The 27,294-nt window shown below is 38.0% G+C and overlaps 1 protein-coding gene across 1 annotated transcript in view; it reads left to right on the top strand.

Annotated features, from left to right (window-relative positions):
- The first annotated feature begins 4,375 nt into the window (after nucleotides 1-4,375).
- The window catches only part of KCNK2 (potassium two pore domain channel subfamily K member 2), a 109,483-nt gene continuing 86,564 nt past the window's right edge, over nucleotides 4,376-27,294 (top strand). Inside the window, exons 1-3 of the mRNA XM_040059791.2 lie at nucleotides 4,376-4,479; nucleotides 7,367-7,441; nucleotides 8,121-8,314. Of these exons, the coding sequence (XP_039915725.1) occupies nucleotides 8,281-8,314 (34 nt within the window). The 5' untranslated portion in view covers nucleotides 4,376-4,479; nucleotides 7,367-7,441; nucleotides 8,121-8,280. The remainder of the gene's footprint in view (nucleotides 4,480-7,366; nucleotides 7,442-8,120; nucleotides 8,315-27,294) is intronic.

Genomic DNA, 27,294 nt, shown 5'->3' with positions numbered 1-27,294 from the left:
ATTTCTGTTGCAAAAGTTAATGGTTGAGGCTAAGGCTGGAATTGGGTCAACTTCTCCTTGTCATGATTATAAGTGGTGTGAAGGAAATTGAGTTTGGTTACTTACACTACCCTGTTGACTTATTCCTCAGCTTTCCCTGGGACAGTTGAAACCACCATAGCTTATAAAGGACATTAGAGGAACAAAAGGTGTGAAAGCTTCTACAGTTTTCCTGTCCCTGTCTTCAACTTGCTTTTCCAAGTTGCTACAGTCCACACAGAAATGGAGTCCTCTCCTGTATTCATCCTTACCTGTATTTTTTTTCCCCATCTGCTATGATGCTGGCCTTGAAATGTAAATGTATTTGTCACAGGAGTGGGAGGCCACCTCTGTATCCACATAATATTTTTTCTTGACTGTGGAACTAACACCACAGGAGGAAGTAGGAACAGGATCCATTTTTGGTATGACTCTTCCCTCACCTTGTGAATTGTTCAAGAGTAAATTCCCTCCCTCAAACACACCAGTTAGCAGCATCTCCCTGTATTGCTGTACAAAGAAATGCATGCTTTCAACATTTATTTATAGAATCCAAATATCCATAAGTCCATGGAAGAACAATACAGTTAACAACAATTTTGAAGTCCCTTGTCCTTTGGAATACAGCTGGGTACGTATTTAAACTGATTCACTTTTTAGTAGTGATTCTCTATACTTTGTATGGAAATGGCTGGAAATATTTCTGTTTACTCCTTTTGCCTTCTGGGCAAAAGATTATATTATGTTTCAGATCATGACCTGAAAATATCTAATGCCCTTTGTTTCGGTGCGATGGAGAACATTTTGATTTTCATGGGTGCTAGTTTGGATTTAGCAGCTCAGTTCTTATTAATCTTTCAGACCATTAAAATTGACATATGTACTCCATGGGAAATAGAAATAATTTTGTTCCTCGTGGTTATGAAATCATTAGAAAGAATGAGATATATCTGTAATGGATGTCCATTAATATAATTATTGTATTTAATAGGCAACCTGCAGGCTTGGATTTTCTTAACACTGTTACTGAGAGAATTACTAATACTGACCTTTTCAAAGGACCATGGAGCTTTTGCCTTCCTTCAGATGAAGGCAGTTGGAGTTGTTGAGATGTTCACAGTGCTCCCACCATCTGGAATGCACTGCCCAGCAGCACTGAAAGAGAAATGCAGCTGTTAGACAGGTTCTTGATTCAACCCATTTATGTGTTGATTTTTTGGGTAAGATTTACTCTCTACTATAGCAATGTAGATTTGAGACTTATAGCAGAAATGCTGAGTGGGTGGTGGGGATGTGAACAACTTAGGAAGCCAGTCTTACTCCAGAGATCCTACTTGGATGGCAGTCAGACTCATCAGAAAGGCTTATTACAATTTCCTAATGTCACATTGCCATCATCCAACACAGCAGATTAATTGAAACGCCATGTGCAAAGTGTCTGAGTATCTGGCATCACCTTTTTTATGTATAAATATTTAAATATTATTTTATGGGGTATTGTTTTTCTAACATGCAGCTATGTTTTTTTCTGAGACAGAGCAGCCATCCATCTGCCTCAAGTATACAAAAGCACCCATCTTTTCTGTAACTGATATGTACTCTTGTATAATTGAGACAAAGTTTTAGTCAGTTTCTGAATAGAGACAGTAAATAACTCTATTTTCATGCTACAGATATGGATTTAAGCTGTCTCTTTCTAGCGATACAGTCTCACAGACTTCGAATTAAACCTGGCTCCACAGATCTGTTGGGCATAGCAAGTTACTGCAGATCTAGCTGCAGACAGCACCCATCTGATTCTGTTCATCCAGGAGGACCAGAATCCAGCTTCCAAAATCCATCCTTGGCTGGGCTGAAATTGGCAGTTCTTGAACATGTATGAAGAGATCATCTGCTTAAGGAAAGGTGTTTCTCTCTTCTTTGGGGGAGGATGATACAAGGAAAAATGAATGCAATAAAAAGCTGAAAGCTGTGCCAGATCGAAACAGGACAGAATTGGATTGTTGGTTACCCAAATTTTTCCCTTTTCGTTCTCCATTCTCTCCTCCAAATAGCCAGCCTTTTCATGAACACTCATTCCTTCCTCTAGCTGTTGGTTAAGAGGCCATGTCTAAGGCTGATGCAATATCATTCAAGATGAGAGTGCTTTTCTTAGAAACACAAGTTGTCTTACTCCTATCCTTTCCCCTAAAAGCCAAATACATTCTCATGCCTCGCTCTTCTGTGTAAAATGGCCATAGTAGTTCATTTTTCCTTCACAGACTTTAATGGCCACAGCATAAATATTCATTTAACAGCAACCTGGTGACTGCCAATAACTTACCTCAGTGTTACATAGATTTTTCCACGGGGACATGGAGTGTCTTATGCTTGGGGAGACTCCATCTTAATAAGGTGAGTAGGATGATGTTAATTGATAGTCTTCCTGATTTCACTAAGCTTCAACCTTCTGAGTCATCTATTGTTTCCTTTTTCCCTTGTGAAGTAATGAGTCTGTACTTTCTTTTGTTTTCCACTAGATTTTGAAGTATTAATTGAACCTCCTCTCGGTTGCCTTTTTTTTTTTTTTTTTCCCCCTATCAATCATTGCTTTTAAAACTCATTTTGCTATTGCGTCTTTCTGGTATTGCAGTCTAGTGCTATTTCCTCATATTCATTCTTGTGCTATTTTTCCATGTCCGTCCTTAGTCTTGTGGCTTTCTTACACTTTCCATATGATTTATAATCATAAATATCAGGAAATATTAAATTAAGAGAGAAAAATATTATTGAGAATTGATACAATATATTAATTTATTTTGTACCCTTCATTACAAGTATATGATTCTTAATATTCTTCTACATAAAAATAGTCACATAAATGCTTCTATTCATTTAGATCTTTTGAATTCTTGTCACACTCAGTGAAATGAATTTTCTCTTCAGCTTTGGGTTCATCATCTTTTACTTTCACTGCAGCTGTGGTTTTGTGCCTGTGTAATATGTAATATGAAAACACAAAAAAATGTTCCTATTGCTTAATAATACTTTTAGTGCCAACAGGTGCATATAGATGTCTATGCCTTTAAAAATATGATTTTGCATTTAAAATTCACAATTTGGTTCCTGTGGATCTGTTTCTTATTTCCTAGATGAAAACAAAGTCAGAATTGCAAATACTTTAATTATACCTGAAATCAAATGTGCTGATTCTACAGTTTTACCTGTGGTGCTGTTGAAGGTGTATAGGTTCAAACACAGCTTCTAACAGTACAAGTAGACCAGAATCTTACAGGCATTGATGACTTTTTTGTAATTGCAATGTTATTGAGGAACTGAAGAATTATGCAACAGTTTTACACCTAATTTTCCAATTCTGGCAGAGTTAAGGTACCTTATTTTGCCCAAGGATTTGTATTTCTACAGTAGAATGCAGTCAGTATTGCCTCCGTAAAATGAGATTGAATAGAGAAGCATTATGTGTGTGTGTGTGTATATATATATATATATATATATATATATATATAATTATAATTATAATTATAATTATAATTATAATTATATATATTATATATATTATATACCTGTATATAGAAGATTGGTTATTTAGGATCTGTATGTCTTTGAGAGACATGTTTTTATTTAGAAAAATAGTTTACATTTCTACATCTTAAGAATTGTATGTGGGATTTTTCCAAAGTGCTCTTTGTCACTGATTTCTAAAGGAATTAAAACAATTTCATAGGATTTGATAAGAAAAATACTTGCTTTGAATATTTTATTCATGACATAATAATGCCACTCTTTTAGTGGTGCAGTTTATCCCTATAAATAGTATATCTGGTATAAATATATAAAACAATACACTTTAAGGAAAGCTGTTTCTTCACAGGGCAATACAGCTGATGTCTTTATTTAAATAAGGAAAACATTTGTCATTTCATTGAAGACAGTCACAGATTCAGTAAAAGAGTGCACTCCTGCTTTATTTACCTACGCTCATTTAGATCTTGCTTGCTGAAATGCTAAACTTGCCCATTTTGAGGGTTAGCAGGTTTACAGCCTACCTGTGGGACAATTTTCAGGCATTGGGGCTGACAAGAGCAGTAATAGCTGGAAGCTAAGAGGTAACAAACAACAGCTCACTAAAAGCAGGTTTGCTGTGAGGCAGCATGTGAGTTACGCAGTTTGGTTAAAATCAACACCTGCCGTTCCTGAAACTCAGCTGGTTTTAGTCAAGAGGAAAAGGGCATAACTTGAGGTGCAGGAGAGAGAGAGGAAGATGTTGAGGTTTAGGAAGATATTGAGGTCTGATTATTGGGTTTTTATCCCCTTGACAAGGACTCCTCCTTTGAGGGAGCAACTTTCCTGTGTGTTCAGGAGTTCAGGAGTCTCTGCACTGGCTTCGAACCTGGGCTGTGTTTGGAACTGACCCATTTTCTCAGATACTAGGCATTGATGCCAGTTACTCCAGATGACTAAGTAAGTGGGTGTCTTTAGCCTAGTATTTTTAGTAACTGGCTGGTGTTAATTGTCTTGTGGGACATTGAGGTGTTTCCTCTATCTTTTTTTTGGTAGCTTTCCATGCCTTGGTTGTGAGGAAAGCATCTGAACTTCGCTGAACTTTGTCAGCAGTGAAGTCTTTTATTACGCTCTTCAGAGAGAGGCAATTTGAGTAATTGGTTTTATTTGTTACAATATGTCAACAGGTTTATACCTCATGGTAGAAGGCAGAAATTTGAATGCTTTCTGTCTTCTATTAGCTGATATAGCACAGTAAAATCTTCTCTGGTACATTAGGTAAAATGGTTCTGGGGTCAATTCCAAGGTTAGGTGTATTTGGCTGCTGTGCTCCAAAGCTTAGATTGCCATGTGTATGCATTGTGTGTGGTTGTGGCACACCACTACAAACTGACTGTATTTTCATGTGCTGAAAGTCCACCATGAGAAACTTGGAATTCATTCATGGAGTTTTTAATGGAAAAAGAGAGAAAGCTATTTTGAGGGGTTAAGAATATTCTTAACTCTACTGAAATGCATAAATTGGACTTTTGGGGGAATATATTCACAGCTGCAAATTGCAATCAGCACAGGAAAAAAAAATATATATAGATAAATGGACAAAAATAGAGAACAAACACAGTAAAAAGCCCAAACTTTTTCATAAAGCAGATAAACTTATGGAACAAATTTCTGGGGTTTTTTTAAACCTGATTTTCTCTGTCTGAGGTGAAAATCTTCTGGATCATCTGAGTGTATTCAACAGTAGAGAATAAAGAGATTCTGAAAAAAATATTTTTGGTGACAGGATTGGAGAAAAAAGAGTGTGGAAAAGAAAGGGAGGAAACAGACAGTAAGGACAGGATTGAAATTAATATAAAATCTATTACTATATATTACTAGCTTCAACTTTTTTTTCAGTTTCTAGAAAATGAAAATTACTAAAATTGAAGATCATGAAGAGACTTGATATCAGAGTTATGGCTGCATAGTCTTAGACTACAAATGAGATTTGCATTATTTTATCAAAGAAAAGATAATTTCCTCTGACCTAATTCTTAGTGGAAAACCCAGCATAGATCCCATTTCCTTAGGAATTCCAAGAAAACTTGTCAATCAGTTTCTTATTCAAGAGTCTAACTCTACTCTGGATTCACACATGAAGATTTTCATTAACTGTCTCATATGCAGTGAACTCAATTCATACTTTCCTAATTATTGTCAGTACCCAAGTGCAGACACACAAGATTTACAGGGAGTTGTGGCAGTCGCTTACAGAAATGAGTTACACAATTTAACAGAAATGAGACCAGGCAATTTGTGTGCTTCTCTAATAACCAAATGATCAAAAATGGATTCAGTAAAGAGAATCAATCATCTGAAAGCATTTTCATAAAGATGCACGCCAGACAAATGATCTTGCCCGTAGAAAAAAGATCCAAGCAACCAAAACAGAATTAGAGCAGAAATACATGCTATATGGAAAATCTCTCATGATCATTTATGCTTTCAGGCTTGCGTTGACCACCTTTGGTGATTCTTGTAGTTCCAAGAACTTCATATTTGTTTTTTGCCCAAAATTCCTGGGGTTTGGTTTTCTGTGGTATTGATTTTTGTTGGTTCTTAGGTGGTAGCATGTGCAGATTTATTTTCACAGAGAGACAGAAGGATGGATCAAAAGATCTTTATTACTTCAGATTAAATGGGAGTAGAGGAGCAGTGCCTATCAGAACAACTGAGTTACTTACAGAGTACCTGGGGCCCTGTACTGTAAATGCACAAAGATAGAAAACATTCTCCAATTTAAAGAACTTACCCTAGTGATTAGTAACAACACACAGATAAGTCTTGCTGCAAGACAGATTTTCCTTTAATTTGCATGTCCATCTCCGCCATACCTCCTGGTAAGAATAAAGATTCAAAGTCAATAAAAAATACTACTGTGTTCCTGTTTTATTTGGTCTTTGTCAACTACAACTCTTACTTCCAACTTTTAACTGCAAGAAAAAGACTAACAATCAAAGAAAAAATTAAAAACCCCTGGTGGTCTACAATGTTTGCCTGACTTTAGGGCTTTAAGCAAAATATTAGAGCTTCTTGTGGACAGTTGTGAAATTTAGGTGTGTGAAAGTATTGAAGGGATACTTCATTATATGTCACAGGGACTCACATATGGCACTTCTCCCTATTGAGAAGTCCTATGAAAATCTTAAAAAATTACATAATATGACTGTACATGAGCACTATGTTTTAATTCTATCCCTCATGGTTCTGTTTCTGGAGTCTGGGTCCAGATTAGCTTCCTGTGAAATGAATGAGCAAAAGTTCATTTTTAACTGAATAGGAGTGGGCATGAGTTCTCTGTGACACAGCCTTCAGAACACGTGCCCTTTTTTCTGATTGTATCAGTTTTGAGTTTGTCTTTTGGCTAAAAAAGGCTTGGGATATTAAATAGTGGCTTGAAAATGAAATGTCCATAATTGTTTGGATACATTTTAAAATCCCAGAGATCAAGCTAGACTTCCTTTTGCTGATGAAGATATTTCTTTGTTTGTGCATGCATATATTTACCAATGGATTATACAGAATATTTAAGAGAGAGAGAGAGATGGTTACATTCATTTCTTAATCCCTCATGATATCTTCAAATATTTAAAATGATGTGTCAGAAACTTAAGAATAAGATTATGACAGTCATATTACCACATTTCTTAAAATGCTATTCTTTGTCTACTTTGTTACGTGACAGTAGTGGCAATTTTATTTTCACAAATATTGTGGCTAACAGACTAGATTTTCTGTGTGAGATTGTTCTGTGATATGATTTTCTGGAATATGGAATAATTGCATCACATTATTTTCTTTTAAGGAATTCAATGAGAATATAAGCAATATGCCTCTAATTAACGACATCTGAACTTGGCGAGTCTGTGGACAACTGAAGGTAGGGACCTCCATGAATCAGGGTCCTTTTCCAAAATGTGTATATGACATATCCATAATATTGCAGCACATGGGGAAGAAGAAGGGATGGGGAACACAATTAAATTTGAAAAAAATTACAAAAAAGAAAACCAAATTCTAAAGATTGTTATTTCCTCCTTAAAACTACTAACTCCTCATCAGTGTCCTGATCAATAACTATTGATACACTTGAGAAAAAATGCTTACTAGCCTATTTTGTGACTGCTCCTTAGGAAATTTATAAATAACAAAAGGAATTGTAGTAATGCACATCTTCCTTCTTTAAACAATAGAAATTATAGAAATAAATTTTCTACTTGGAGGCACACCTGACATCCTGGGGGCCTTTCAGCAGCAATTAGACTGCATGCTGCACATGGTTTGTGTGAATGATACTTAAGAAAGGAGAAATTATTGGGAATGTTAGCTCTCATTTACTAAATAAAAGGAGGTATGTTCTTTTAAACCCTCTGGAACATTTCAGCTACAATTATTCAATCTTTTAAGAGACTCAAATAATTTTGGTCCAGGTTTTTAAGCACTTCCTAACATGTTGTATCAGCAGCCCTCTGTAAAGCACTATGAAAATTTACAACATTGTATAAATGTCATATGTCATCATTAGTAACTTACCACTTTACTTTTATTTGTACATTTAGTATTTTGGACAGGAAATACTGAGAAAGAAAATAGCCGTGCTTCAGAAGAGAATATGTTATGACGAGATGACTGGTTTAGCAAACTTCTTAAAGAGAGCAATAAAGAAAATGCTTTACCTTAGAACAAAAGCATGGTGACTTCTGAAAATTGCATCACCAAATGAGGAACCCACAAGCAAGACATAATTTTTACTGTAAGTACTGCTACTAAAGACAAATACTTTCTTTAGTTATGCTTTACAGGTTTTAATCAGTCTCCATTACTTGAGATGGTGAACTAGAATGCAGAATTAAATTATTGATTAAGAATTAAATTGTAGAAAATGCCTGAATGACATATATATCCATTCTAAATAAGGATGTCTTATTTTAGTTAATGGCTTTCTTTTGAAATGGCAATTTTTTAGGAAGGTCTGTTTCAACACAACTCCCATGTGTATATTGAACATCTGCTATATCTGCATGGTATTTAGGAAAATAAGAACAGTTATCCAGTATGTTATTACTGAGAATGCTTATTTGGGAAGCTGGAGATATCCTTAACTTTGCCCTGATCACAAATATCACTTATATATTGAGCATATTTGTTTTCATGTAGAAATGTGATGATAAATTTGGAGCTTGGAAATTAAGAAACCGATGAACAGAGTGATTTTAATTTAAAAAACAATGACACTTATAACAATGCTTTCACTTAAACACTTTAATGTGAATAGTTACTATAGCACTCAGATATTGGAAGTCCTTGTGTTTTTATTTGGGAATTATCAGCAGGTATGTAAGTTTGGACTGCAATCTCAGTCAAAAAATGAATGTTTCAGTGCTTAGACCACATGAAACAGAAAAACCTGTCTGCAGGTTTCTATCAGACAAGGGACAGGAATTTGTACTGTAGGTTTCTGAATTAGATGTGAACCTACTCATCTCTGAACTTAGAACTCATGGAAGAAGGAGCTGGGTTCAAAATATTTCTCTTGCTTTTGTGAGGTTTTTGTGCCTTTTTCTTCCCCCCAAAAAAATTTAGAAAATATCTGCTTCCTTTCAGTGTTATATATGTGTTTTTTGTTTGTAAGCAGGAATTTTCTTCTGCTGCTTTGTTTCCAGTCCTCACAGAGCATAAGGGTAAACACAATCTTTAGGGGCAAATTGTCTTGGATTGGCCATAAACAACTTAGTACCTTCACAGCGGAACCTTTAGTGCCATGAAACAGAAGTCTATTCTCTGCTGCAGTTCTGCTGATTGCAGAGTTTTGTGTCACTTTTGAATCACTGCCTGCTGTTCAATATTTCTGAAAGTGAACTAGAATTTGTCTCTCTTTTAGATGTTTAATCACGCTGAAGTGATGTCTTCCAAAATACTTAACCCTCTTAACTGAAAGACCACTTCTCCACGAAATAATAGAACCGTAACCTTAGACTACTTTTACTGCTTTAAGGTGTGTACCACAGAGGTGGATGTTCAGTCTGGAGTTACAGATTTAAAAGTCCCAACCTGCTGGTGATTGCTCCTTGGTTTACTTCCTTTCCTTCTCTGCTATCTCTGAGTTATCAGTGATTATATACCTTTCTCTAGATTTAGTTTAACACTGCTTTCTCAAGCAATGTCAATGGTTTTAGATAACCTGTCAATCATGAGCATTAAAGCTGAAGAACGAGCAGTTTTACTTCTTTAGGAAGCTGATGCAATCAATCATTCATTTTTAAGTACTGAAAACAAACACCATCACCAAGTTGTTTTCTATCAGGTTATTATCCCATTATCAGTTTTTTTCCTGTGATTATAAAAATGGAAAACAGCTGAAGTAAGTTATACTGAGGTATCAAGATTGCTGTAGCATCCAAGTGTAGCTGTTCCATTACTTGAGGCACCACCATAAAATCATGACAAATGAAGAATACATTTGCAAAGTCTAAGGGAGACCTTAGGCAGGTTTAACGAAATTATTCAGCTAGAATTCAAGTAAGGCCCCAGGACCACCTGGAGAAGAAAGAGTTACTCACTGTTAGTAGGGTGCCAGGCAGGAATTGTGTTTAGATTATTTACTACATTGAGTAACCTACAGTGCAGCCATAATTTAGAATGATGTAGTACTAAAGAGAAAAACATACTGTGTGAGTAATTTCCAACCTAGTAATGATGCTTAATGGAATAGAGCCATCATGCTACATTATGCAATCTGCATTTTATCGAATGTGTGAATATAAATTCAGTTATTTGCTGCTTATTGGGAGAAATTGCACCAACTTAATGTTCAAAGCCAAAAAGTACTTTTCAAAAGTAAAGGGAAGGATCTAGAAACTCTGTCTTCTCTGAAATGAAAGTGTCATATAGGAGCTTGGATTAATAGAAAATAGGCCTTTTCTGTATCTTAGCTGTAGCACTAAATCTGAAGGGTACATTGGAACAGATCTCAAAAGAAAGTTGCTGCACTATATGGGAGGGATGTGGGGGTAAATACTATAAAACCCTATAAATACGAAAAACAAAACATAATGCGAACAAGTCAACAAGATCAGATGGGATTTGGAGGTTGTCTGTAATGAACATTTAATATGGACATCCTTAGGGTTATTGATGCTATTTTAGTATTTGCATGACAGTTGTTTCCAGAAAAGACATAATCTAAAATGAGAAAGGTGAAGTAAGAACAGAAATAAGCAAAAATCATAAACAGTCTAATAGCAAAAACTGCAACTCAGCATCTTTCTCTGAGGATGCTGGAGAAGCTGAGGTGAAAGTCTTTTAGGAGAACAGAAGGAAAAAACCTATTTCTAGTATTTCTAGATGTTTCAGAAATAGGTATTATGCTGGAAAGAGGAGGAGAAAAGGGGTGTCTCAGAACTGGCAGTCATTCTAACTGTTCACCTTGCAAATAATTTTCAGAGCCTCTTAGATCATGCTCCAGCCAAATGAATGCTGTTTTATTCCTGTAGCCTCTGTTTCATTGGTCTTTAACATTTCTAGTTTTCTGGATTAATTAAGGAGCTACATCAATTAATACAGCCAAGCACTTGTCAGCCCACTGCAGCTGTAAGGACTTAGTTTTCAAAGATTATTTAAATTTATGTATGCTTAGTATGTGTGTTTTATGTTTCTTCTGGGCCTTGATGAGAATTCCACTTGGTCAAGATCTTGAATTTGGACGTATACCAAGTGTGGGAACAGGGGAAAGCTGAAAACTGTCTAGAAGAAGATAAAGTGTCAGGGTTTGGAAAAGATTGAGAAAAAACCATACGGAAATTAATTCCCAATACCTGTCAAGTATGAAGTCAAAAAATCTGCACTACTGACAAAGCATGTTTGAGAATTTGAGAAGCATCATGTTGAGATTAAGCAGACTTTTCATACTTTTATTTTAATATGATTGATTGACATAGATAAAATAGATGATAGTTTAACTTTCTTGTTTGTACAACCACTTCCCATCTAAACTAATCTGCAATTAAAAGAGAGGATTTACTTCCTATATCCACTTTTGGAAGAGAAAGGAACCACTCTGTGCTGGCAGGCAAATTGACATACCATTCAACACGGTATAATGCTGAAATCTTCAGTATAATGTGGTAAGCCGCAAAATAACATGAAGACAAATACCTTTTTGGCTTCCTTCCACTGTTTTATTTATTATATCCTTCTTTATTTTTCACTGGTGGAGAGGAAAAAAAAGTACATGATTCAAAGTAGTAATGATCACTTTTAAGCAGTTTCAAGTTTTGAGACAATACTTGCTACATGAAACTTTACAGTAAATGCATAGAATTGTCCATCTATGGTCTTTTTTTGGTGGTGGTTTTTTTTTTTTTTTTTGTTTTGTTTTGTTTTGTTTTTTTTTTTTTTTTTTTGGAGTTACTCAAAGGGAGCCTGTGTTTGTAAAGGGAGGTCAGAGTGAGCTGGGAGAGGAATATTTTTATTCCTGCAGTGTTTCCTTCTAAAGATAAAATGCATGTTCACAGTGCAATGTAATATACCATACTCCAGGTTTCCGCAGCACAACTTTGTGTTGCGGTGCCTTAAGCATGGTCTCCACGCACGCCCGGGCTAGCTCAGGTACCGCGGCTTGGAAAGGTATGGACATCTGACCGTGCCAGCTAATCCGATCCTGCGGGGTCTTGGCTCCCACACGACCTCAGCAGTAGGTACAGGTGGTGCAAAGCAACGACGGTGGAGATAGAAAGGCGGACTCTGCTGAGCGGGTCACAAGAGTTTATTGGAGCCCTGGCGTGGGACCTCCTGACCTCCAGGTAACTGCCCAGCAGAGCCCCCCAGGCTGCTTGCCAGCAGCTTTTTTGGGGGGGTGGAACCAGGAGAAGAGGCAGGGGGTGAGCAAATCAGGGATCACCAGGGAGGGGGTCACACTGATGAATGATATTTTCATAAACCAAACATAAATGATAAAGACAGACCCCCTCTGGATCTGACCTATCACTCGATGCCCTTGGAAGAACTTTCTAGCTCCAAGGGAAGGCCCTGAGATGACAGGCAGACCCCAGAGGAGGGAGGAGTGGGGGATTGACATATCACTGTTGGAGGGGAGAAAAACAGGGAAAGACCATTAGGGGGAACAAACAGGGGTACATAGAAGGAACCATAAATTTACAGCACATACAATAAAACCAAAACAAATCTCACACCACTACAACTTTGCTGTGGTTTTTTTCAATTCCTCTTTCACAACTCCAGGAGTTTAGGTCAGGAACTAAGAATTTCTTTCCTAACTGTTCTGCCTGCTCATGTTGACTAATAAAACCCATAAAGTTTGGGGAGAATCTATTTTCTGTTAATATAAACAATCCAAAATATTTGGGCAAAATTATCCAGTGTGATTTTTCAGAATAAGTACTGAGTAAAAATTGCCTGTGAATTTTGGCCTCCAGAAGCATTCCTGCATTAGCACTCCCCTAAATCAAAATCAGTGGTAACAAGTGCAGGACACGAGTCTTCCTTTAGTGTTCAGCTTTAGGTCCAGTGCTTTGGAAGGAGAAGGAGTTTGGTTTTATTTGGTCAGTGTTTATTGTTTGAAATGGCATGACCTGGACTGAGGGGAGTAAGTAGATGCTCTGTTCTCTGTAAATGACTGTAACTGTGATAGACAAAGAGCTGCCCTGCAGGTGTATGAGGATACAGTGTCAAAACAAGAGGTTCTGGTCATGGGAACAAAGTGTCCCAACACATCAGCAGTGGCTGTGATGTTCCCTATAAATTCTCATCGGGCTGAACAAAGACACTGGACCACATGTCTGGGAGCTCTTGTACTTTGCTGTGCAGTTGCCGTAACTCCTGCACCCAGCCCACTGTTTAGACACAAAAGGCGCTGGCTCACTGGTTCTTAAATTCTACGGTAAACTTCCACAAGCCCTTGGATTTTGTACAGTACCCTTCAATAAGCAATCAACTCCCACAGCAACCTTCTCGAAGGTGTTGGCTCACAAGCCACAACACACTGCCACAGTCTCCTCACTCCCACAACAAACTTCAGTATGGAGCGTGGGGTAGAATATGACAGCTATGTGTAGCCCAGGCAGAGCAAAGGAGGAGAGAAATAAAGACAGAAAGGGAGAAAGAACAAAGAGTATCAGCAGTCCTTAGAACCGACCTTGATCCTGCCATGTGGATGGTCCAGAGCTGGGGTTGCAAAGCAGGACTGAAAGGGAGAGGGGGCCCAATCCCCTTTATTTTGCATACCTCGTATGGAAACTAGATAATTCATGCATTTTATTCACCTGTACAAAGCCAGCCCTTAGAGCCCTCCTCCAGGAAGTAAGTTGAGGGGGGTGGACTGAGCAAGGGTCTCATGATGAGCAAGGGTCTCATAACAGTGGCTACTCCACCTCCATGGGACCCCCCCTCCTCCCATTACATCTTTCTTGCCATAACAGTCAGAAGGTTTGACCCAAAACACACTTATTTCTGGTTCTTTCCACAAGGTGAGTGGCCCAGAGCCAGCAGTGACAAGGCTGTGACATTTAGTGCTTAGTCTGTATGGTCAGGGGAAAAAGAGAGAAAAACTGAGTACTTATCTAGGCCAACTAATCTGTCAAAATAGAGACAGAGCTTTCTGCAGATAGCTTTTAAACTCTCGCCTCTGTCAAACTACACCAAACTGACCTTTGTACAACTCTGCAAATGTTGACTCCTGTATCCTTTCTGTGATTAAAGTAAAGCAACCCCATTTCAGTAAAATAAGAGAAAATTGTGGCAGAAAAAGCTCTGGATTTTTACTTTAACCTTTTTTTTTTTTTTTTTTTTTTTTCTCCCTAAAAGACTGATAATTTACAGAACATCATTAAGAGTAATGTGGGTTTTTTTATTTTTTATTTTTTTTTAAATTAAGCTTTAGTGAAAGCAGCATTCCTACAGGAAGACTGTATTTTAATTCTTGAAATAAATTCATTGCATTGCAGGGACACTGCAATCTAAGTAATCAATGTTTTTTTGTTTTTTTTTTTTTTTTCTTTTAAGAAAGATTTATGTGTTCTATGTTATATAACATTGAAAGAGGTTTTAATAATTGCAGTCTAAAATATGCTTTGACACACATCCTGCCAGAATCTGGGCTGAGAATAAAAACAGGCTGTTCTTAGGCATAAAAGCAAAATCCCTTTGCCAGTCAATAATGTTTCAAAAATCCATTTTTATGACTACATTTACTTCAGAAAAAATATGAAATAAAAAAACCCCTCAGGATGCATGAAAGAGAAAAAAAAAATTAAATTGCCAACTAGTAAGCTTGAAGCATCAAATTTTGGAAATTTCAAGTTAAAATAAGTTGGAACCACCCTCCCCCCAATATGGTTTTAAAAAGAAAAAGAACATCAGTCTTTGCTCCACAATGTCTAAAGTGCTTTAACTAAAGTTAAAGTTAAAAGGAAGACATTTTTACCACTACTTAGCATACATAATAAATACCAAGGTACATGGAGTACCTCTTTTTTCATTGAATTAATGCTAAGACTGCAGAGTTTCTTTATGTTCCTGAAAGAATAATCCTTGTGTAGCAGATGACCTCACATTTTGTGGACAGGGGCTACAAAGTCCCAATTCCAGGAAGCTTTCTTGTTTTAAGTGTGGAGTTGTCACTGAGACACACAAAGCAGTCACACGCAGACAAGAGATTCCGCAAGGCAGAGGTCCTTCCGATCTCAGCTCACAGCTGAGAGCCGAGAGAAGAAGAGCCCCCTTTGTTTATTTTTTTACTTTTTATACATTTGTGGGTCTAGCAGAAGATTGGCTTTTTGGGGTTTCTACCCCTCAGCCTCAGTGGCCAGACGAATTGTCAGTTACAATTGTTTTCAGGTTAGAAATATGCAAACAAAGGACAGGGAATGAAAAACAAAGGATTTGTTTATATTACTTCTGTGGGAAAGGTAGAAAACTGCTCTAATATTCTACAGTAACTAAAAGATCTGACTCCATTTATGAAAATCAAAAGGCTAATAAAGAAACTCAGAAAAACTAGGGTAACATGGAGTCACATCTTCAGTTCTGGCTTAGTAAATGAATTTACAAACAAGTGACAATGGCAAAAGTCTATTTTGAAGTCTGCTTCTAGCAGGCAGGAAACTGTGCTCTGGAAATGTGTTTTCCATGTAGGGCTGTGCTCTAGGAATGTGTTGTCTATGTAAGGCTGTGCTCTAGAAGGGTGTTGTCTGTGTAGGGCTGTGTTCAAATGGGAGGCCACAGGGCTGACAAACCTCTAGTGCTGGAGAGTGTAAACAGCAAAATGTGTGCATGGTTCATATGCTCTATCTGTTTTCGGTAAAAATTAAGATATTTTATTTTTTTTTATCATTTCAAACATATGTTTTGATTTTAAACAAATAATTTAATGCATTTATAGAACCACAAACATAACTTTTCAACTGAATGGAAAAGTCCTTTGAAATGTGTTAAAATCTGACTGTCACAAAGAATCAAATGTTGGTTTCATTGCTACAGGATATTTTTTCTTTGAAACAATACCCCAAAGAATAGTGATCCCTATAAAATGGATATATGTCAGTAAAATGTCACCAAAACCTACAGGTTTGGGGTCAAATTAAAGTCCATTACCATAATTTGGAGTGTCCTTAGTAAAGGGATTTTCTGGGACATCAGTAAATCCCACACTGCTTGTTTAAACATTAACCTGACTCTATTAGATGAAGAATGCCAATTGCTGGTTACACGTAACAAACCCCCCATTATCTCCCTTTAATTTTGAGCCTGGATGTGAAGCAATTTAAAAGTCGCAAATATATCCTAACATGTCTTTGCATCTTGATTAAGTTTTTGTCTTAGTCTTGGATTCTTCACAAGTTAAAATAGTCACTTATTTAAGAGCTTGATGGCAAAAGGAGGAAACTATTTTATTTACTTTGGGATCAGAATTCAGATTAAAATATAATGTTTTTTACTGGTGGTATGTGGTGAGAAGCCCAGAGAAGAACAACATTTTTTCCACAAAATGAATCGGTACTTTTAGTTGTTGTTGTTGTACTGGGACGATGTATTGGACACAAATAGATCAGCTGGAAAACAACTTAGGGAAGCTCATAACCTCACTTTTTCCTGCTCCCTGATAAGTATGTAAGTCTCCATATATAACATCAGTGGGATTCTGCACCAACATAGCAAGCAGTTCAGAACTGACTGACAAATAGAAGAAACCCTGCCAATCTTATGTTCTAAGCCAAAATATGTTGCTTATTTCTGTATTTAACATGGACTGAGCCTTGCACCAAAACTAAAAAAACCCACAAAAAACAAAAAACAAAAAACAAAAATAAAAAAAACCCCCAAAACTATTTTCATTCTGTATGTTTGTACTAAAAAATTGTACATGTAGGTTATAAAAGAGAAATATTATTTTGGGTCATTCTCTCCCTCGCAAATTTGGAGTAATATATGGTGTATCATATTATAAACTGTGTGTCTGTTAATGCCAGGAAAAAAAAAAGAAGCTTCTTAACAATAATTTGAATAATGGAATGTTGCTTGCTGAACTGTCCATTTGAAAACTCATTGAGTTGCACAGTAATCACAGAATCTCCAGGTTTTTTATCCTTTATGTCGCTGAAAAATGCTTGCTGTTGTGTTGTTCTGTTTTCATTTTCATCATGTTCCAAACCATAAATGTATCACTGTCTAAAAAATATGTTGGTAGGTAATAGAGCAAGGCAAGTGAAAGGTCAAATCTCTTGCAAACTGGTGAAATACGCATCTTAAATTTAAATTGAAACCACATTGTATGACCAGATACACAACATATGGGTTGTAGTATAATTTATAAAATGAATACTGTTTTCATTAAGGGTGCCTGAGACTGTAGCATTAATGAATAAGGCAAAATTCCCATTGACTTGGCTTTAGATGTGTGCTGGATTCTTGGTTGGTTGAGGTAAGGGCATCTGTTTGGACTTCCTCTGCTCTATTTAATACCTCCTTTATTTGTTCCCACTCTTAACAAAAATACAAAGCATAAAGTCCTCACTGGGAGACATGCCTACATAATGATTTCATCTTGCTAATATTGTCATTATTCCCTCAAATAGATCTTTCAATTTTTCCCACCTACCATTTGCTTTATATTTGCTCACAAAACAACTTATCATATTGCGAGCACTTATGCACACACAGAAAAGTTGGTGGAATGGTAAAGTAAGTGCTGGCACCACACTTTGTTTCCTCAGGCTTGTAACTCTACCTCCAGAGAACTCTCTGGAGGCCATTGCAGGATCCCTTCAAAATCTTGTTCTCCTCCATTCCTTGGTTGACAAGGATATATTCAGGGCTGTTAGAACCATCCCCGAGGAGGCAGGAGGAATGCAGGGACTGTACCAGAGGTTGTGCAGGTCAATGCTTGTCACACAGAAGACAAGGACTCAGGTCATATCCCCAACCATAAACACATGGCTTGAGGTTGTGCCTCCTCAGTAGCTCTGAGGTTTGAATCTTCACCCCCTTTTGGGAGAGCTCTTAGGATGTGAGCCAGTGAGGCCATGGCAGCTGCTTGTTGTGCCTGTGAACCCACCCACAGGGCAGAACAGATCTGTGTGAGCCTGTGTTCCTCTCATGTGAACAGGGCAGAGCCTCGAAGTTGTGGTTACATATTTGTATGAGATTATATTTGACTATTACAGCTCCACAGCTGCCCAAACTACCTCTGGCCAGCTCTCCAGAAGAAAGGCAAGCAGATCAGCAGGGTCAATCTGTAACATGCACATTATTGGCTGAGCCAGAATAAGTATTTGCTTCTGAAGAAGTCTAGGCAGGCAGAAGTTAAACACTGGAGCTGAGTGCAATGTTTTGAAAATCACTATTAACTTATACTATGAATTTTTTGTAATGATGTGCTAATTCCAGAGTAGCTTTGGCTGTTGCAAGGAACAAAATATAATTTGCAGATTTAGGGAGGTGATTCTGCCCCTCTACTACTCTCAGCTGAGAACCCACTTGGAGTGTTGCACCCAGATCTGGGGTCCCCAGCACAAGAGGGACATGGACCTGTTGGAGAAAGTCCAGAGGAGGCCACTAAGTGGATAAGAGGGAAGGGGCACCACTCCTGCAAGGAAGGGCTGAGAGAATTTTGTTTGTTCAACCTGGAAAAGGCTTTGGAGTGACCTAATTACAACCTGCACCTGAAGAGAACCTACAAGAAAAATAGGCAGAGTCTATTTACAAGGGCATGGAGAGACAGGAGAAGGGGGAATGGCTTCAAACTGAGAGAGAGTAGGTTTAGATTAGGCAATAGGAAGAAATTCTCTACTGTGAGGGTGTTGAGGTACTGGAACAGATTGCCCAGAGAAGCTGTGGTTGCCCCATTCCTGGAAGTGTTCAAGGCCAGGCTGGATGGAGCTCTGAGAAGCCTGGTCTAGTAGAAGATGGTTCTGCCCATGGCAGTGGGGTTGGAACTATATGGTCATTAGGGTCCCTTCCAACCCAAACCATTCTATGATTCTGTGAAATTATACCTACTACTACTACTACTACTACTAAAGATTTTCTTAAGGCCCTTTGTAGGATGCTCTAGTGCTTCAGATAAGACACTGACTACTTTCAAATGTTGTTGTAATAATTTTAAGGAATTTTGAAAACCATCGGTCAAGAAGAGTATAAAAAACCACAGTTGCATATATAATCTGGCCTGTGACTGACATGGAAAGATGTAAATTTAGAAATAATGTGATGAAAAATTATAAACATTCTCACACTTTTGCCACAATCAGGTGTCTTCATACCATCAGCAAACAAGGGCAAGACACTCGAGTGGTGCCGCATGCTACTGTTTCCCTTGTTCTTTGTATGTGTTGCTTCTAGGTGAGTCCTTTTTGAGCCTGTGTCAATTGCTGCCTGAAGGGACAGCTTTGGGTTTAGAGTGGTTCTGTGAGTTACTGAGAAAGGGCCACTCTCAGCCTGTGAAATAAAGGCCACAAAACCAAAGGAGAAAGTGACGGTACTTATCCTCTTTGAGGTGAGGCAGAATTATTACCTTTAACGAAGTGTATGATACAAAAGTAAAATTAATTGTAAAACTCAACTGAGATCAGTGCTGAAGCTCAGTGAAACCAGTATTTCCCTACAGATGTTTAACAAGACATTTTTTCCATTAAATTACCTGTGCCCTGCACATGAACTGTGATGCTTGTAGCATCAAGCTTGTAGCTTGATGTTTGCCTGTAGAGCAAGTGTTTTGAGAATCTTACAACTGCTGTAAGAGCATTGGTTCTCCTGTTGAATAAATACAGCCTGATAGTAAAAAGTCCAAAAGAAGCTGATATACAAACTCAGCCTTTCTACCAAAGGTAATAAAAGATTAATTTAATGAACAAGGAATTTGTAGCAATTGGTATAATTTCTGGTACTCATCAACAATACACAATATATTAAAAAAAATTGCATCTGAAAATCCTATTCTATATTTGAATAAGAAGAAAAAGCTGGTTTAGCATAAGTAAAATTCTCAGTGAGAAGAAAAGGTATGTTACCAACCTTGCAAAACACACATCTTTGGTGTTTTATATGCTTCATTCCATTAATCTTGCCTTTATGCAGACTGTAAGGAGGCTGGGATACTTGTATTCAAGAGTCTAATTCAGATTTCTATTCAACTGAGATAAGCATCCAGCAGAAGGGGACAGCCCCATGAAAAGCTCACCCAGACTGCTATTGTGTGCTAAAAAGCAGGCACACAGATGAGGAATAAGTCCTGTATAGAAGTCTTCTATAAGTTACAGATACTACTGCTTCCATAGAAAACTGAATCCTTGTGCAAGGACGAGAACATCTTCACAAATGCAAAGGCACAGACTAGGGTGGCTTAAAAGGTGGATGTAAAATGTCTCTCAAAAGAGATATAATGACAGGAAAGAAAAATGCTTCTATATCCAGGAAATATTCTTATCAACAAGCTTTGCTAAAGTATTTGGGATTCCTAGGAAAAGCTCTCCAGAAATCCTGAGTTTAGGTGTGGGTGGAGAATAGCTTCTCCACAAAAACTCAAGTGTATTCAAAGTTATAGGCAGACAGAACTACGGAGGGACAGCAGTGGCAGAACTGTGGATTCCTCCAGCTGTATGATTGGAGGGTGTGATGTAAAGCAGCCTCTATGACAGATCTCTAGGAAAAAATCACCAGTTCTTCAGCAGAGAATATCCCCTTCCTTGCACAGGTTAAGAAAGGGGGAAAATCTACTGTTTTCTTTACTTAACTCTCAAGCATTCTTTCAAAATACTACAGCTAGGTGGCTTCTGTCTGGAAACCTCTGTTTTGGCTTCTCAAAAATGTATTTAGTAATCCATTGGGCACTGTGCACTTTTAAGCTAACATTAAAATGAGTATCAGAAACCTGTTTCCTATAACCTGTGGGAAAAAAATGGAATATGAACTTTGCTTTTACAGAGCTTTTTCAGCCTTTTGGAGTGCCTTAGCCATGCACAGTTTTTTCTGCATGGATGTAATTATGCCCTGTACTTTAGCTATGGGTGTCTATTTGCATTTCTGCAGTGAGAGCACCCAGAGGTGTACGACACTCGTGAAGGACCAGTGCCCTCATCCAGGTTGGTAGCAGACAGAGCATGGCATCAGGAATGCACATCTGGCATAGTGGGAACCAGGCTCTGTTTCTGTTCTTTGCTACCATGAGTTGGAGATGGTGGGAGATTTTTTTGAGGTGTATTAAAATATCTTTGATGACAGAAGACTGTCCTTCAAGAAAAAAACCTTTGCTCACAGAAAAGCACTAGTCTAACTGAAGTTTCCCATGGAGATAATAGGGCATCAACTTGATACTACCAGGCTAGCTAAGGTGCTGGATTAAGCAGAGTAAAACTGTCTCTTGACTGTCCAAGATTCCAGGTGAGGACCCTGACCTGCAGTATCCAATCCATTTTCTGACCACCTGACTACCCATGCAGTCAGTTCACACACTTCCTGCTTACTTTAGTGCCAGCAATTGCCTTCCTGTTTATTTCCTCTTCATCAGCATTGGCCTCTGATGCCCTTGCATGAAAGAAGAAAAGGATATTATTTATCCAAAGTGAGAAAAATAAGCCTTAACAGCAGAGAAAATGGAGATGGAAAAGTCCTGATAAGAAAATACTTAGATAACCAAACAACTCACTGTCAGCCCATACCCACTTTCCTGATTCGTTTTCCTTGCTCTATCCACAAACATCTATTTTGTTCCCTGTGGCTGCCCCCTATTGCCAATGGGTTTTTTTTTTCTTTTTCACATAGGAACAAGCACAGCCTCTTCTGCAGTTTACAAGCACATACTATAAACAGAAATATATTGTAGGAGAAAGTAACCTTGCTAACACATGTAAATATCAGAGAAGAATGTGAGGATTAGATTATAAAGGGTAAAGAAGGTTTAGTAACATGAAGAAGTAGCAAAAGCAGAAAAAGGGTGTTCCCACTGCTTTTTAAATCTGTCTTTAAATTATTTACTTGGCGCTTTGACAGCTCACAATTTAAATTATTTCATTCATTGTAATATTTAATCACAGTTTTTAATTATACTAGTTACTTGAGGCTACTTCTTAACTCAGCAATAGCTTCATCTTCTATTAATAAATGGCGCATACCCTTGGCTTTGACACTTGCTGTGAGTGTTTTGGCTTTGGTAGAACATGGAGTTCAGGGCACTGTTATTGCATCTTAAATCTCAAATCTTCTTAAATTATCAGAACAGCATTTAGCCCTGATGATAATAATTTAGCATAAAAATGTTCGCTGTAGTTCTTAATGCTACTGTTGCTAAAATTGCAAGAGATCAGAGAACAAGTACTTATAAAAGAATCTCATTCTGAAAGATATTCTTCCAGATGATTTTTCTTCTCAGTCTGGAGAAGAGACAGTCTGGTACCTGAGAACTGTGGGTTGGAAGAATGTTACATCTCCATGTGTGGCTGGCAGGGTTTGGGATGAAGGACTTGGGGGTTTTTTTTTTGAGCTGTGTGCCAGATGAACTCCCTTACTGGGGTAACAGCGCTCATGTGGCACTGCTCTGCAATGGTTTGGAGCCTGCTGGGGAACAGGGGCCATCCAGCCCAAACCCACCAGGGAACACTAAAAGATCTGGGGCTTGCTGAGCTATCTACTCTCCCCACAGCTCTCTGAAGTCTTTGTGGCTCTGTGACAACTAGGGAATGTGATTTATGGGTTCAAGAAAGTTGACCATCTTTCCCCAGAGCCTCTGAGACCAAACTCCTGTTTTTGCAGGCAGCACGTCAGATTTTTTTTTTTTTTCTATAAATTGGCCACCCTCTATTTTGTAATGTTAAGTTTTTGTTCTAATCCTCCTTATTGAGAAATTGCTCCAAAAGTTGGCTCTTCTCTTGCTTTTTGTGATTTCCAGCCAAATTTATTCACAGAATAAATTCTGAATTTGTTGCCAACCTGGTTCCTTAGCTCAAAAAAGACTCTGATTGATCTACACACACAAATCAGAGTCTTCTCAGCATTCATTTTGCCAGACTAAGTGAGCTGAGCTCTTCCAGTTTCTTTTGACATGATTCATCTAGAAATTTTTACTGTTCCGCTTTGGATTAATTATTGTGGATCGCCAGTGACTAGAGCTAAGTGCACTTTTCCCACTGACACTTCACCAGGGTTGGCATACAGCACTCTGATGGCACTTGCTGCCCAAATCTCACCTCCTATGTACTGTTGATTCTAACAAAAATAATCAGTATGAGCAAAATCCTGGATTTAACAGTACCTCTAATAAATTTGGTTAAATCAGACTACAAGGGCTGAGCTTATTATGTGACATATCTTTGTATTTATACAGTGGTAACATGAGGATCGGGAACCATGACACAGTGGCCCCCATGGGTGGTGTTATTTGTAGGGCTTCTGAAAGAATCAGTACCACAGATGTATGATGTTTAGTGGATTTCTGCTCAAGGAGCTGGCCACTTTGGCTTCTCTTCATAATGCATTGACTCTCCACATCCACTTATTGGGGACTTACTGCTCATAAAAATTTGTTTCTTGTGTCCTCTGGCCACAAAGATTATCTTAGAGTCAGGTTGAAACAAGGATTTAAGTTCAACAGGACCCTGAATATTCTAAGTCAGAAGTGTAACATTTCCTGTGCGATGTGTTGCTTTGAACCAGAACAGATCAACACCAAAAGGAAGAAGAGAAGCATAAGCTTCTATTTCTTCCAAGCTCCAGTGTTAAATATCCCTGCTAAATATTTGTTGGTTTACCTGTTAACCATTAGAAAAATTCATAAAGGTCATAAGATCCAAACCAGGGTCATAAGATCCAACCCAGGCACTTGCCGTAATTACTACTAAGAGCACTCTGTGGTACCTGAGGAAGAGGAAGGAAAAATAACATGCATTTGGTGTCAGAAAAGCAAAATAAAATGTGAGGGATGAAGGAGTTGGAACAGCAGGTAAAGAATGCAGCTATTGCATCTGGGCTTCTCATGAAATTCAACAGACAGAGAGATTAAAGAAGTGTTTTTTCCCTTCAAAAAGAAAAGTTTCTAAAGAGTGAGGTGGGCAAAAACCAGCTACTCTTCTTTTTTCATTAACCTCAGGCCACAGGCAGTGGATGTAATTTAATAACCTACAATTAAAGAAGAGCAGTCTAATTACCAGTTTGTGCTAAAAAAAAAAAAAAAAGAAAAAAAAAAAAGTCAAGAGAGTCACACTCTTTGAAAGAATTTCATTCTGAGAGGATTAATTGCAAGTGAAATACTCCAAAGAGAAATTTATTTAATATTGTGGGAAAAAAAACCCTGAATTTTGCTGTTTATGGGATTCTAATTTTGAGATCACATTGCAGTGGAGAGATCAAAATTGTGAGAGAAATATGAAATGAGATTCTGACTCACATTTAGAAGCAGCTGTGTTACTGTGCCAATCTGGAGAACACTTTTGGATGAGAATGCAAGTTTCAGAAAAGAGGTGATGCTACAGTAGATTGGGCCGACAAACAAATCTTAGTAAAAAAAAGGGTTGACAAAATAATTAAAACCCCCTTCAACAATTCCTTTCTCATACAGAGAAAAGAAGTAATGTGTAAGTTTCTACTTGTCAGAACAAATGGGAACAAAGCAATTCCTGGCCTTTGATTGAGGTACAATTTTGCAAGAAACAAAGCTATCTATGGGAAGCCATACCAAAAAGAAAATTAAGTGTAAGTATTCTGCGCAGCAAAGAAGCTTTTTCCTTGGAGATTGCTCAGATTGAGCCCTATTTGAGATGACTGAAATGTGCCCTTGAACATGAGTGGTATCGTTGCTTATAAACTGGATACTGATACCCAGTTCAATACAAAACCTTAAATTAATTTGGATACAGAGAAAAAAGCCCGGATTGTACAGTGACAAAGTCAATTCAATAACATACATTTATACAAACAAAATGTAATTTCAAGGCCTTGAAAACAGAATTTTCCTTATTATTGAGGAAGACATGCTAGAAATATGTCTGGTCCTTCTTCTCCTAGGGAGAATGCATAAACTACAAGGCCAGAACCATTTAGAGACAGAAAGAAAATCAGATAAGAAAATTCCAAACTAGATTAAGATATAGGCAGCAAAAGAAAAATTACAAGGGAAATTTCACATACACACACACACACACAAAAAAAAAAAAAAATTAAAATTGTCATTATGGTTGTAAAAGAACACTGAGAAAAATGTAGAATGGAAATTGCAAGTATTTAAAAATGTGCATGATGAAAGAAACTTTCTAACCATGATCATGATATTCTTTATATATTTTGGAGATTTTAGAAACAAATGTCTGTTACAAAAGGAAAAAATGGCCCAGTTATCTCAATGCACATTTACCACACAAAGAGATAAACCCCAGCCTGCCAAAGGAAACTCCTTATGCAGTGTTCTCAAGTCACTGCTTTCTAGACCCCTTTGATAAAAATGGACATAACAGGACTTTTTCACCTCAAAGAATCACTGAAACAGAAAGCACTTCTCAATGTTTAGCATATATTTGCTATTGTAATGAGGCCAGTGTGCACATCTTACCTGCTTAAAGTTGGTAGCCTGTACGAGAGAGAAAAAAATTACATTAAGGAATAAATTAATAACTCACTTTGAATAATTGGCATTCTAAATTAATATGTGACTGTGTTTTGGCTTGATTCACACTCTGATTTTAAATATGATGGGTAAGTGGCACCCATGGCAACTTCTTTAACTGGGCAGGCTACTCCTTTGCCATGGTACGTGTGTGTGCTTCCCAGTTCCTGTTGCTCAGAAGCAGGTGCAGGCTGTCACTGCTGTACTGGGGCACGACCCTGGTGTGCACCAATCCTTTGTCCCTGAATCCTTCAGACCCAGTTCCCATGGCAGGGGAAGCCCAGGCCCAGCTGGAAGATGAGCCACGGCACGCTGTAGCCGGGCGTTGGTCTGCAGGCTCCGTGCAGCGGGACCCTGGGGCGTGCCAAGGCACGCAGGGCAGCGTAAACACAGACACTGACACTCAGAACGTGAGAACCGACTGCTCCAAGTTTCCAGGCTTCCTTTGAAGTCGATGGGAATTTGCCTGAGTAAGGTACGCATTAAAAAGGAATAGAAGTGTTCGGTTTTAGCCTGTTAAGACATGGGTGTCAATAGAAAAACTTCATTGCTGAAATCGTAAGTAGTTTGCTAAATATTTGGGGCTTAAGAGTACTCCACCCAACGACTTGCTGGTTAGAATGTTCACAGGGAGGTAGAAGATGTGAGCATAGATCTCCTCTCCTGTCTCATGAGTGGAAGTTTCAGCCACTGACTTGCACCAAGTGATGACTTTGTTCTCCCCCTTTTTCCTCCATATCTTTTCTGTTTTTTGCTCTGTCCTTTTTAAGCCCACCAAAACAATGCCAGGAATCAGAAGTGTGGACAGTTCCTTGGGAGATTTAAATCCCAGAGCTTGACAGGGTTTAGTTCACTTCCTTTCCTCGGTGCCTAGCTGCTAGCAGTGCCTGGAAGACCACTGTGAGCTCCTCTCGTGGGTGACTGACTTTCCTCACACAGGGAGCTCAGGCTCTAGCTTTGGTCTGCATCTGCTGTGTTTAGCTAAAACTGAAAGTGTCAGTGCAGAGCATGGTGACTCTTAAATCCCTGTGTTGACTAAGCCCAAACCCAGAGGAGCTGATGTGAAATCACAAGAGATAATGACCATAAGAGAGAGATAATGGTGGCTGATTTTGTTTTAGTGATGTAAATAAAATGGGATGCATCAATACACAGTAACTGATGAGATGTGAGTCTGGACTGGAATGAAGACAGGGTCAGTTACCCTTGTCCTCGCTTACTGAAGGCAATCAGACCACATAATTCTTTTCACAGGCTGGTGACCCTCTCGCCTCCAGCCTGACATTTTACATTCTGTATAAGTAATAACTAGAGCTTATAGCTAGGGTCTAAGTGCAGTTATATGTAGATTAATATGTAAATAAAATGTGTGTTGTATGTGCTAGGCTTATATTGAAGATGCATTGCAGTTAAGACAACAGTAATAGTTGCATACAACTTTGGTGTTACTTACTTTGAGAGAGACATGGCTGGCTGGGACACTTGAAGTATAAATTGTGTTTTTCCATATATAGTTTCCTATTAAATATTCTACACAGCAGCCACTACACTTATGTTCTTCCCTAAGTGGTCATTTTGAATGGCAAGCAGTTCAGCACTTATTGGCAGGTTGCTTTCTTGTCTAAAAATAG

Source organism: Hirundo rustica, chromosome 3 (assembly GCF_015227805.2).
Source record: "Hirundo rustica isolate bHirRus1 chromosome 3, bHirRus1.pri.v3, whole genome shotgun sequence".
NCBI lineage: Eukaryota > Metazoa > Chordata > Aves > Passeriformes > Hirundinidae > Hirundo > Hirundo rustica.
The sequence above is the reverse complement of the archived record's forward strand: the minus strand, read 5'-3'. Positions and strand labels throughout refer to the sequence as shown.